Source organism: Hylobates moloch, unplaced genomic scaffold (assembly GCF_009828535.3).
Source record: "Hylobates moloch isolate HMO894 unplaced genomic scaffold, HMol_V3 SCAFFOLD_21, whole genome shotgun sequence".
NCBI lineage: Eukaryota > Metazoa > Chordata > Mammalia > Primates > Hylobatidae > Hylobates > Hylobates moloch.
Window position 1 is genome coordinate 15,752,081 of NW_026652296.1, and position 14,491 is coordinate 15,766,571.

General features: G+C 38.0%; 1 protein-coding gene across 1 annotated transcript in view; it reads right to left on the reverse strand.

Annotated features, from left to right (window-relative positions):
- STK4 (serine/threonine kinase 4) overlaps positions 1-14,491 on the reverse strand; it is a 116,635-nt gene that overhangs the window by 80,732 nt on the left and 21,412 nt on the right. Inside the window, exons 6-9 of the mRNA XM_032142141.2 lie at positions 6,545-6,712; positions 4,491-4,628; positions 1,281-1,409; positions 445-631 (exon numbers count right to left, since the gene is read on the reverse strand). Coding sequence (XP_031998032.1) covers positions 445-631; positions 1,281-1,409; positions 4,491-4,628; positions 6,545-6,712 — 622 coding nt within the window. The remainder of the gene's footprint in view (positions 1-444; positions 632-1,280; positions 1,410-4,490; positions 4,629-6,544; positions 6,713-14,491) is intronic.

Below are 14,491 nucleotides of genomic sequence, written 5' to 3' on the forward strand. Positions count from 1 at the left end.
GTCATCTTTCATTGACTGACAGTGTTGGTAAACTTGGGTTAGACCCAAACTGTCATGAAAATAAACTGAAGATGTATGTACAGTAAATAACTCAGAATGTCATTACACCTTGACAGGAATTATGCATCAAACAATGCATGTGCTTGCCTCCAAAGATCAAGGTAAGGAAGGAAAATAATGACAACTTTCAATGAGAAAATGGCTGTTCTGGTTCAAAAGCAAAATCCTTTCTCACCGTCAATGCTTTCTTCACTTTGACTCCACAGGCCAGCTTTCCCCCTCCCCAAACCTCCCGCCCCCATTGCAAACCTCCAAGTTTTCTACTCCTTTGGTTGTGACAAAAGAAAGAACTCAAAGCTAAGCCTGCATGAACCATGAGAATCTGCCTTCTCTGAAATATGTATGCTAGGTCTAAGAAGTCAGTGGATTTACTCAAAGCCTTACTTTTCATAGTTCCTTCCTCTTCTTCATCCTCTGCATTGATCACCATGGTGCCCAGCTGTGACGGCAACGTGTCATCGTGCTCAATCATAGTATTGGCTCCATCAGTCATGGTGCTGGCTACTCGGACAGTGCCCATCTCATCACCCACTGCTCGAACCATCGTGCCAGAATCCATTTCATCCTCTTCCTGTAAAAGGATACGATCTCAAATTGGGGCTAATTTGACAAAAGACTGAGTTTTCTGAATAACTACTACTTATCTTAGTGAAAATATTTTGAGATTTAACGCTTATTCAGGTCCTAAACTCACCTTCCAGAAATGAAAGCACTGTTACTTAAGCAAAGAAGACAAATTTTTCCATGTGATAATAAGCAGTGTATCTAACCCTAAAGGAATTCTTCCTCCACTCTTCTTAAGAGTTTTGCAACATAGATCTAAGAAACTCATGTGAACATCTTTGGAATCTCAGGGTTGTGAGGAAGTCTATAAATGTAAAAGCTACATGTTAAGTATGGATCCCAGATTCCTCAAAAGGATATGAAAAGCCAAGTCCCAGACCTGAGCATTCTCTCTCTCTAAAATAAAAAGTTAAATTGAGTAAAAGACAGGGGGGCAAAAGAGGAAAATTTAAAAGTGTTTTAGGAAGCACTGGGAGAAGAACAAGCACAGATACAGCAACCCTCTAGCATGTGTTGGTCCAGGTTAGGACATAGTTATGCTGGAAGAGTCTCCAGCTGCAAGTTGATCCAGTATCTCCTACTCATCTTACCTGGTTTGGCAATCATAAAATAACAAGCATCAATGCCTGAGGCCCACAGCAATGGCTGCCACTCACTGAGTTTTCTTCATCGTCCTGGTCCACTTCCCGCTGCTGGGATTCCTGGCGTTTCAGTTTCACATCCATGGCTTCATTAATTAAGTCTCGCAGTATTGACACTCCTTTGGCACTCTTGACAAATGGGTGCTTAAAGAACAAAGTAGAAAATACTGGAGACAGTTTATATGGTGACAGTGCCAAAACAGTACCTGGAACACAGTAGGTACTGGATAACATGTGTTGAATCAATCAATGAATCTGATCTTTCTCTTTGTGCTTCGGACAACAGCGAAACCACACTCTCTTTATAACTCTGAGCAGAGCAAATTCAGTCTTTGCCTATCTTTTTCAGCCTGGCTGAAATGCCTATGCCATTTCTCTCTGTCAAATCTAGCGATTCTCAATAGGGAGTATCATCTCCTGGAGGAAGTTGTGTAAACATGTTGGGAACATGTTATAGCTGTCACAATGTTTGGTGAGCACAAATGGCATGGGACACTAGCAATTTTGCAAAGTACAGAACTGTCCTGTACGACCATGAACTGTGGCAGATTCTGCACATTTTTCAAATGTCTCAGGGTGTGTACACACCTTAGTACATAATACCAAAAAAATGTTTTCAAGAGATACGCAAAAAGGTCAGTGATTTGGGAGGTGATTTTAGAGAGGGGAGCTTAATGGAATAAAGAAATTATTTAGAAATCACTGAAAAATCTACTCATCTGACTTATTCTTTCTATGGTAGCATTTCCAACTACACATTTAGGTAAAAAGGATTTTAGTGCAAAAATGCAGTTGCTGCAGACATACTAAAACTGATCATATATATGTAACAGATTTTGACCCAAATATTATTCAATCACCAGACACTTGAAACAAAGGGGTATTGCTGAATTTCATTAATAAAAATTGCTTTATAAGTTTTTAATATTAATACCATCATATGTTTTTATTGTTTGTATTTGTAGCACATGGTAAGAAATCTATGCTGTGAAAGTTACATATGGAAATTCTTTTTGGGGAATTGCCTGTTGTCTTCCAAACTTACTCCAATATTGTCCCCATTGTTTCTTGGCAATCCATTCTCTGTTCTCCATCACCCATCAAAGGATGCAAGTTCCAAGTAAGAACTCCAGAGATGGAAAATATACCTCAAAATGTGGTCGGATTGCAACACAGGAGATACATTTCCATAACGTTTTGTCACTATCCCATCCAGGTTTGGCAATCCACTTAGAAATAAGACCCAGCTCATTTGCAATAATACCATATTGCCTTGTTCTTTCCACTTAGAAAATCTGTAAGATCATATCCCACCTTCTGTAATGAGACAAATAAATCTGGCTTGTTATTATTTAACATCAGTTTCATGCTAGTGTCCACCCATTCTTTTTACTGTATTTCTTAAATGGCGTAGTTTCTGATTTTCTTTTTTTCTTTTTTTTTTTTTTTTTTGAGATGGAGTCTTGCTCTGTTGCCCAGGCTGGAGTGCAGTGGCACAATCTCAGCTCACTGTAACCTCTGCCTCCCGGGTTGAAGTGCTTCTCCTGCCTCAGACTCCTGCTGGGATTACAGGCATGTGCCACCATGCCCAGCTAATTTTTGTATTTTTTTAGTAGAGATGGGGATTCAGCATGTTGGCCAGGCTGGTCTCGAACTCCTGACCTCAAGTGATCCGCCTGCCTCAGCCTCCCAAAGTGCTGGGACTACAGGCCTGAGCCACTGCACCTAGCTAGTTTCTGATTTTCTTACAGCTCTTGTATCTAAACTCATTCATGAAGCCAGGCACAGGTATCTATTTCATTATGTCTGCAAACTGGGTCAGGCTGAAGTATCCGCACGTTGAAAGCCATATTATTTCATTACAAATTATCTTTACTTTTCTCCATCACATCATAGACAATATTGATTCTTTTTAAATTATGGGTATAAAAAGGTTTTATTATATGTGAGTTTCATTCCAGAAAAGTAATGAGAGTTTTTAAATATATATGTTGGTTATTAAAAGGGGGCACTGAGTCTGAAATGGGTCTGAAATGGCTGCAAACGGTTGGCCCAGCCCAATTATAATAGCTGATATTTATCACATTCATACCATACTGTCTTCAATACATGTGAACATTGTTCAAAGTAACACACATTATATCATTTAATCATCACAACACATGAGGCAGGTACTATATCCCCATTTTATAGATCACAAAACTAAAAGAACAGAGAGGTTAAGTTACTTGCCCAAGATCACAAAGCTAGTAAATTGGGAGCCAGGATTCAAACCTGGGCAATCTGACCAGGATCCAAGCTCCTAACCACTAAGCGTACTGCCTGCCACATCCCACCTGTCCTTCAAGGACCAGGCCTAGAAGCTACCTCCTCCAGGAAAGCACTTTTTGCATCTCCAGTCCAAAGAGGTCTTCTCCCACCCTGAACTACAACAGTACCCACCACTGATCTTAATTCTTTGTCACACTCGGGTAGACTTGATGGTATCCCTACTTTGGAATAAAAAAGGCTCAAGTTCTAATACTGACTGTGCTATTTACCAGCTGAGTGACCCGAAATGAGTAAACCTCCCTAAGCTTCCATTTTTTCATCTATAAAACTGAAATAATAGCCACCCTTCACAGGGTCTATGTGATGATTAAATGGCACATGTGCAAAGTATGTGGCACACAGCAGGTACTCACTAAATGTCAGTTCCCTTTCTCTAATCCCATACTGCCCTGTATTTTCTTACATTATTGTCTTGTTCGATGATTTAACATTCTTTTCTACTCAAATAGATTCAAACCTCCTTAGAGGTAGGGAATGTCTTAAACTTCTTTTACTTTGTTTTTTGAGATAGCGTCTCACTCTGTTGCTCAGGCTGGAATGCAGCAGCGCAATCATGCCTCACTGCAGCCTCAACCTCCTGGGATCAAGAGATTCTCCCACCTCCCACCTCAGCCTTCCAGGTAGCTGGAACTACAGGCATGTGCCACCACACCTGGCTAATTTTTTGCATTCTTTTTGTAGAGACATGGTTTCACCATGCTGGCTGGCCTCAAACTCCTGGGCTCAAGCAATATACCTGCCTCAGCCTCCCAAAGTGCTAGGATTACAGGCGTGAGCCACTGCACCCAGCCTGCCTTATACTTCTTTACTATCTCCACGTAGGTGACCTCATGGCATCTTTTGGTCAGCGTGTAAATGAAATTGAGCGAGGTGGCGTCACAGGGTGATTCATACCTGCAGGAGCTGAGTGGCTGTGGCTCTCTGCTCAGGGCTCTTTACAAGACACTGTTTCACAAAATCTGTAAAGTTATCTGACCATAGCTCTGGTTTTCGGAATGTGGGAGGAGGATTTGTAGGAATCATGAAGATTGCCTGGTTAGAACAAACAAACAAACAAAAAGATAAGGTAAAATAAAAGTAATGCTCCAATAAAAAATACATCTGGAATTACATTTGAAGCTTAGTAAATGATTTTTCACTTATCCACTGAGAAGCTCACCCAAATTCCAACAAAAGTCTAAGCATCTGATGGCTAAAGAACCTGATGTATCTCCCCCTCTCCTTTTCCCTCTCTCATATATGGGTCTTGTTCCCTAAACCTCACAACATCAATCAAGCTTTTTTATTTTTATTATTTTGGTAACCACAGTACATTGCCTTTCAAAGTAGAAAGGCGAGTCCTAAGAGTATCTACATCCTAAAGATAATCTTGGTCCCACAGTTGTCAAGTTTCCCTGCCTCTTAAAAGTTATTACCACCCCCAGATGTCAGCAGCAACTACACAATAAGGTCATCAACTGGAAGTCCCAAAAATCACAATGGGGTCATTAACTTCCAAACTAAGCTAAATCAACATATGTGTGCTGGGGAAAAATTAAAAATTGGCCCACTATGTTGCAGTTACATTCTACTATGTCCAAAAATAAGACTATTATTTATTAAATTTCCAATTTTGAAAAAGCCATGTTTTTTGAAAAGTAAAACACTATACAAATAAGCAGCTTAAATTATATTCTTTAAATCTAAAATTGTAACTAGTAAATCTCCTCACTCCTTCTCCCAAAAAAGAGGGAGGACTTATCTTGGGAACATGAAATTTATGTCTTTTAATAGGAGAATTAATTAATCAGAGAAGAGGAAGAACTGGGGTGAGGAAGGATGGAAAGGACCACAGAGCCCCTGAGGAAGGCAGGGTTGGCAGGGGGGTGTATTACAACAGTGCTGTAATGAAGGGTTCTGGGACAGTTAAGCCTGGGAACTGCTTAGGGTGTCAACACTGGAAGAGCTTCACTGGAGATGCATTCTATGGGCCCTTAACATTCTAGAAGGAGATAGAGGTTGGAGAGTACACAGCCTCCAGATGAAGAGAATCTGGGGATCTACAAACCAGAACTTACAAATTCAAACACCTATAGGGGCCAGGCAGAAGAAAGACAAAAAATGAACAAGGCCGGGTTTCAGTGATATGCGTTCAAAAATACAGTTTGCTTTCTTCTTAACACTATTATAAGAAAAACATTAGAGAAACACTGTAATAAGTGGCAGCTAATACTTGGTGACACAACAGGGAATCATGGAGACTGATAAAGTAGAAAGTTCATACTCTGTATAAAGGAGACAACCACTACTCAGCTAGTGAATGTTGACATGTTAAAATGTGGTTGTCTAAAGTATTCAGTGAGTGAGTGAGAGAGAGAGAGAGAGAGAGTAGCACAAATCAAACTAAACATTTCTATGGTCTATGTCCTGCCAGAGGGCTATCAATACACAACCTCTGGAATGCAGAGGGGTGGAACACACTTAAATTAATTAATGACTACAACTAGAGTCAGTAGAGGTGTATCATCTATACTGACACTTACGAATTACACATAATTCATTTATTGTTTGCAACCTAATCAAGTAAGCCATTGAACTAACTTTTTTTTTTTTTTTTTTTTTGAAACAGAGTCTCACTCTCTCTCCCAGGCTAGAGTACAGTGTCACGATCTCGGCTCACTGCAACCTCTGCCTCTGGAGTTCAAGCGATTCTCATGCCTCAGCCTCCCAAGCAGCTGGGATTACAGGCACACACCATCACGCCCAGCTAATTTTTGTATTTTTAGTAGAGACAGGGTTCACCATGTTGGCCAGGCCGGTCTCGAACTCCTGACCTCTGGTGATCCATCCACCTCAGCCTCCCAAAGTGCTGGGATTACAGGTGTGAGTCACAACACCTGGCTTGAGCTTAACTGTTTAATGATGATCAGTAACTAACCACCCCACTGGCTTCCTGTCCACTTCCTTACCCTCATTGGATGGATATCGGCATAAGGGGGCTTTCCTTCAGCCATTTCTATGGCAGTTATTCCCAGGGACCAGATGTCTGCTACACAGTTGTATCCAATTTCCTGAATCACTTCTGGAGCCATCCAAAATGGTGTTCCTATCACTGTATTCCGCTTGGCCATGGTATCCTAAAATAGAAAGGGAGAGAGACCGACACTAAGCTTACAACTACTAAGATGTCCACAGAGGAAGTCTACAGAAAAAAAAAGAAGAAAAAAAAAAACTACTGAGAAAAAGAGGCTTTCCCAACAATAAAAAAATGCCTTGTACTTGAAATACACATAAAAACCATACTCTGAGCATGATCAAGCAGGCATAGAAGAAATTCAAATGACAAAGAAACACAAAAAGATAATCAATTATTAAAACACAAACTAAGATTGACAAAAAATTTTAAATTAATAATTAATGCTGATAATAGCATAGAAAATCAGGCACTGAAATAAAATGTTACTGTAGTATAAATTGGTACATTTTAATACATAACTTGGCAATATTTATTCAACTTTTAAATATTCATATCCTTTGATCCAAATCTATTTCTTGAAATCTATCTTATGTTCAAGTGTTTCAAACTATATGCACAAAGATTGCAGAAATGTCTGTAATGGGGGAGATGAGGCAGAAAAGGAAACAACTCAAATGATCATCAAAAGATATTAAGTTAAATATAATAAATAACCATATACTGAAATACCACATTAAAAAGAAAAAAAAAGAAGATATATACCTTTTCCTAGCATGAAAAAAATGCACAACATATATTACAAAGCAAAAGTTGTACAATTATATATAATATAGCCCTGTTTTCGTAAAAGGAAAATACATATAATAATGATCATAACAATAATAAAACAATAACCAATAATAAGAAATGTTGTTATAGCACAAAAAATCTGGAGTAATACACACCAAACTATTAATTATATCTAGCAGGCAGAATCACTAAAGATTTTAACTGTCTTTCCTGTATACATCTGTAACATTCTGAAGGTTTACGTGAGCATACATATGCAATAAAAAAATTTAAAACTCGATATATAAAAAATAATATACAAAATATCTTAGTTTGTGGCCTAAAGAAGAAAATGTGGATATAGTACACACTATAGCAAATAACCATTTGCATACTTTCTCAGGATGGCATGGCCCTACTGAAAGAGAACCTCCCTACAGTTCCTATGCTTTAGCAAAAGAAGGTTTTTTTTTTTTTTTTTTTTTGAGAGTTTTGATCTTCTGCCCAGGCTGGAGTGAAGAGGCACAATCTCGGCTCACTGCAACCTCCGCCCCCAGGGTTCAAGCGACTCTCCTAACTCAGCCTCCCAAGTAGCTGGGACTACAGGCGCCCACCACCATGCCCGACTAATTTTTGTATTTTTAGTAGAGACAAGGTCTCATCACATTGGCCAGGCTGGTCTTGAACTCCTGACCTCAGGTGATCCACCTGCCTCAGCCTCCCAAAGTGCTGGGATTACAGGCATGAGCCACAATGCCCAGCAAAAGAAGAATTTTTAAACAGAACTGAATATGAAAAAGGACTTCTGATCATCATCACTGATATTCCTTCTGAAATGCCTGTGATTTAGGTTACGCCAGTCAGAAGCAAATGACATGTCATTTAAATCAATCTCACTGTCAGTCCTATGTAAAAACTAACACAGGAACTAACTTACTGCTTAGTCATTTCCTTAGCTCTGAAACTTCAAATTTGCAAGGGTGTTTTCAAATGGTGGTAGTCAAAATTGTTTTCACTGGATTATTTCAATTAGAAATGGTTACTTGGATAGCTAGAAAGTTTTTGGAAATTAATAAGGGCAATGAGTGTACACTAACCCCACTTAGATTTGTATTATAAAGTTATATTAGTAAAATAGCATAGCAATAAAAAATATAAAGTCCAGAAGTTGACTATGGCATATGTGTATATGTATGTGTGTGTGTGTACATATATATCATATATATGTATGTATAATAACCTGTTATATATACCACATATACATGATATGATTAAAATGTCATTTAAAATCAGCAAGCAAAGAATAGATTATGAAAAAAAAAGCACTGGGAATCTAGTTAGTCATTTATAGAACTCTACACTTAAATGCCTACCTTATACTTTCACCAAAATAAATTCAAATAAGTTGAAATTTTAAACATAAAAAACAAAGCCCAAAGAACTCTTTTAAAAAGTATATTAGACAGCCAGGCACAGTGGCTCACGCCTATAATCCCAGCACTTTGGGAGGCAGAGGTGGGCAGATTGCATGGGCTCAGGAGTTCGAAACCAGCCTGGGAAACATAGCGAAATCCCGTCTCTACTAAAAGTACAAAAAATTAGCCAGGTGTGGTAGCAGGCACCTATAATCCCAGCTACTCAGGAGGCTGATGCACAAGAATCACTTGAACCTGGGAGGCGAAGGTTACAGTGAGCCGAGATTGCACTACTGTCCTCTAGCCTGGGTGACAGAGCGAGACTGTCTCCAAAAAAAAAAAAAAGTACATTAGCCAGGCATGGTGGCACACGCCTGTAGTCCTAGCTATTTGGGAGGCTAAGGTAGAAGGATCACTTGAGCCCAGAAGTTCAAGATTACAGTGAGCTATGATCATGCCACTGCACTCCAGCCTGAGCAACAGAGCAGGTGTGCTGGCTCATACCTCTAATCCCACTACTTTGGGAGGCAGAGGCAGGAGTTCCAGACCAGCCTGGTAAAATAGGGAGAGCCTATCTCCACAAAAAATGTTAAAACTTTAACTGGGCGAAGTGGCACACACCTGTAGTCCTAGCTATTTGGGAGCCTGAAGCAAGAGGATTGCTTGAGCCCAGGAGTTTGAGGCCACAATGAGCCACGATCATGCCACTGTACTCTGGCCTGGGTGCCCGGGCAAGACCTTGTCTCAAAAAAAAATAATAATAATAAAGAAAACATAGATTAACTGTTCTATAATGTTAAGGAGAAAAGGGTTTTTTAAGCATGACATTAAAGACAGAAACCATAAGATAAAAGGTAGATGGATTTTTCTATATAAAATTTGGAAACTTATGCAGTATTTTTTAAAAAGCCATAATCAAAATTAAAAGACAACTAGTAAACTAGAAGATATTTCAGCATATACAAAAAAGGAGTAACAATTTTAACATAAATTTTTTTAGTTTATCTTTTTAAATAGATTTATTTAAAAGATGCAATACTCAGCCAGGCACAATGGCTCAAACCTGTAATCCCAGCACTTTGGCATGCCAAGGGGGGCAGATTGCTTGAGCTCAGGAGTTTGAGACCAGCCTGGGCAACATGGTGAAACTACATCTCTACAAAAACTACTAAAAATTAGCTGGGGGTGGTGGTGTGCATCTGTAGTCCCAGCTACCCAGGAGGCCAAGGTGGGGGGATCACCTGAGCCTGGTGGTTGAGGCTGCAGTGAGCTGTGATTGTGCCACTGCACTCCAGGCTGGGTGACAGAGCAAGACCCTGTCTCCCAAAAAAAAAGGAAAACTGACACACACGAAAATGAACATTTACAAATGAATTGTTATAAATGGCCAATAATCAAATGCAAAAATATGTGAACTGCTTTGAGAAATAGCAGGGAAGATACAAGTTACCGCCCATTCAGCATTAGCAAATATGAGGGGAAAAGAGCACATTTATATACTGAAGTTGGAAACTGAAATTGTTCACTTCTAGAAGAAATTCAGCACTATGCATCAAAAGCACTTTGCCAATATACATTCACATATTTTCTGACCCAGATTCCAATGTAAATAAATTATCCTAAGGATTTACTCAAGGAAATGCTGCAAAATTTAGTTGCAAGAATGTTAATCACAGAGTTTATGTTTATAGTGGTGAAAAAACTCTAAGCAACCTTAATGGGCACCCAACATCCAACTGTAGGGAAAGAGTTAAATAAATCATGCTATATCCATACAATGAAATACCCATGTTGCCACCAGAAATAATATTAGAGTCTTGGGTAAAGATGACAGCTTGAGCAAATACATTTTACTTTCACTATCTCTCAAAACTCACTCAAAAAGATACTAAAAGGATTGTTTTTTAAGAGTAAATCTACAAGAATAAAAAAACAAAGGGGAAAACAATCACAGCCACAAAATTTTAAAAGCTGGAGAGCAGATGGCCCAATAGTAACTAACTGAACAGACTATAAGATGGAATCCTCAGTCAGTCGCCAGGAAAACTAGGAAACAATCTGATTTTAACACCAACCCCTCCAAAAGGCTTAGAAATTGGTGGCATCAGGTAGAGAAAAGAGGGGTGAAAATGGACGTCCAAATAGGAAGCCTGGGTTGAAAGAGTTAAGCAGCAGCTAAGCACCCTAAACCCTCCTCTCCCAACTAGTGGGCTTCCCTTGCCCCACCGTGGCATTAGACTGGAGGTGTATTCTCTGGGGAGTGAAACCGAGGATCTCTAGACTATAGAGAGTGTGCGTGGTGTTGTGAATCAGGAACATTAAATGAGCATTAACATGCTAACAATCCCCACTGCCACCACCGCCACCACTTCCCAGAAGGCTGCCAACAAGGCCTACAGCCTCTAGACAAGAGACCGGAGAGGGGCCTAAACTTGGTAGTACTGGAGGTTTCACAACCAAACAGCCAAGTCAGATCATCTTATACTACAGTTTCAGTTTATTTTAGTGAAGGAAAAAAAATCTCATTTTTTTTAACAAAACAACATACATGTTCACAGTTAATTAAAAAATAAAACAAAAACACAAGTCCAGCAAGGTGCCAGGACACAAGATAATATACAAAAATCAATTGTATGTTACACTAGCAATGAACAATCTGAAAATAAGGCAAATCCATTTAAAATAGCATCGAAAAGTACAACCTACTTAGGAATAAATTTAACCAAATACATGCAAAACTTGTACACTGCAAATTATAAAACATTGCTAAAAGAATTAAAGAAAATCTAAATAAATGGAAAGACAGCTTATGTTCATAGATCAGAAGACAATATTGCCAAAATGGCAGTATTTTCGAGCTGATTTAAGATTCAAAATAATGTCTACCAAAATCCCAATGGCCTTTTCTGCAGAAATTGACAAGCTGATCCTAAAATTTATGTGGAAATACAAGGGACCCAGAACAGCCAAAACAATCTTGAAATAGAAGGACAAAGTTGGAACACTCACACTTAACCAATTTCAAAACTTACTTCAAACTTACAGTAATCAAGACAGCATAGAACTGGTACAAGGACAGACGTATAGGTCAATGGAATAGAATTGAAGGCATAGAAATAAACTCATACATTTCAACAAAGAAAAACAGTCTTTTCAACAAATGTTGGAACAACTATGTATCAACATGTAAAAGAATGAAACTGGATGCCTATCTCACACCATGAAAACTAACTCAAAACAGATTACAGATCTAAATATAAGAGCTAGAACTATTAAACACTTCAAAGAAATCCTGCATTAGCTAATGATTTCTTAGATGTGACACCAGAAGCACAAGCAACAAAAGAAAAAAGAAACTAGACATGACCAAAATTTAAAAATGTTGTATTTCAAAGGACACCTTCAAGACAACCCACAGAATGAGAGAAAATATTTGCAAGTCATGTACATAAGAGACTTACATCTAAAATATATAAAGAACTCTTACAATTCAACAATAACAAGGTAAATAACCCAATTAAAAATGGGCAAAAGATTTAAATAGACATTTTCCCAAAGATACACAAATGTCCAATAAGCAGAAAAAATGACAGTCAACATCACTAGTCATTAGTAAAATGCAAATCAAGACCACAAAGAGATACTACCTCATACTCACTAGGATGGTTATAATCAAAAACACAAAAAAGAAAATGTTGGCAAGGATACAGACAAGTTGGAATTCTCATACATCAGCAGGGAACACAAAATTGTGAGCCACTTTGGAAAACAGTTTGGCAGTTCCTTAAAAAATTAAACACAGAGTTACCATGTGACCCAGCAACTCTGTGTATCATATGAAAACAAAGGTTCACATAAAAACCTGTATACAAATTTCATAGTAGCATTATTCCTAACAGCCAAAAAGCAGAAACGATCTAAATATTCGACCAATGAATAAGTAAACAAAATGTGTTACAGCCATGATGGAATATTACTGAGCAATAAAAAGGAATGAAGAATTGATGCATGTTACAACACAGATGAACTCGAAAACATTATGTTAAACAAAAGAAGCCAGAAACAAAAGGGCACATTGTGTATGATTCTATTTATATGAAATATTCAGAATAGGCAAATCTATAGTGACAGAAAGTAGATTAGTGGTTGTCAAGGGCTCGGAGGAGAATAGGGACTAACAGCTACAGGGTACAGTTTATTTTGAGGATGATGAAAATGTTCTGGAATTAGACATTGGTGATAGCTGCACAATTTTGTGAATATACTAAACACTGAATTGTACACATTTAAAGGGGAGAAAAATTCTGCCAAGGCAGGCATTACAGCAATAAGAACACTGTAAGTCATTATTGGATAATCAATCAATTACTAAAATTATTACTAAATGGAATGGATACTCATATATATATACACACATATATATATACACACACGTGTATATATATACACATATATATACACACACGTGTATGTATATATACACATATACACACACATGTGTATGTATATATACACATATATATACATACACATATATATACACATACACACACACACACACACACACATATATATACACACACATACATACACATTTTTTTTTTTTTGAGATGGAGTCTCACTCTGTTGCCCAGGCTGGAATGCAGGGTGCAATGGCGTAATCTCCCAGGTTCAGCCTCCCAAGTAGCTGAGATTACAGGCATGCGCTACCATGTCCGGTTAATTTTTGTATTTTTAGTGGAGACGGGGTTTCACCATGTTGGCCAGGCTGGTCTTCAACTCCTAACCTCAAGTGATCCTCCCACCTTAGCCTCCAAAAGTGCTGGGATTACAGGCATGAGCCACTGCATCTGGCCAATATTATATTATTTTATAGACCATCAGAGGGTGTATTTTTTCAATTTGGTTTCCTGACTAAGACTGTGGTTTAGGTAATATTGTCTGGTACTGTTTACTTGTGTGTTAACAACAAAACTTTTTGGAGAGCCCACAAATCATAATACTGAATAAGGTTCTAATTTATTTTAAACATCAAAGCAATTTCTGTGCTGTTACAATACCTGAGGCTCCCTAACATGTCCCAGGCAAACTTATAATAAAAAAATAAATAAATAAATAAAAACTGCACATAACACCAGTTCTAAACACACACTATATATATTCATTCTACCACCCAAGAAAACCACTTGATATGTAATATTTTTGCAAATTTTAGAGTGTACCTGCCTAGAACTGTTTCTATTTTTCTATATATACTTTCATATATACTTATGTATTTTATAGAATCAAATAATTCTAGACTTCCTATTTTGAAAACAAGCTTTTTTTTTTTCTTTTTTCACTTCCACGCACTAGTTAGGCAGGAGAAGAATCAAGAGACTGTATTCTGGACTCAAACGAAGAGAGTGTTTTCAGTACAGTAACTGCCAAGTACTACCTGGAAGTTGAATGAGATGATGTTATGTCTTAGTCAAGGAAAGCAGTTTGGACTTAATTTTTCTTCCTTTTATAAATATGTTGATGTAGTGCACTAGAGTAATCTATCATTTCTTGTTTTACTTTTCATCTTTATAAAAGTTAAAGTTAAGCTATGTGACCTGAACCCCAGGAAAAGACCTAAAATAACCCACTGACTAGCTCTTTTGTAACTTATTGGCAGATTCTGTGATTTTTTACTAATACAATTAAGTCAAGTATTATATTTTAAAAATAGGTAAATAAAAGGAACTGCTTCTCAGGACAGAACTGAAAATTAT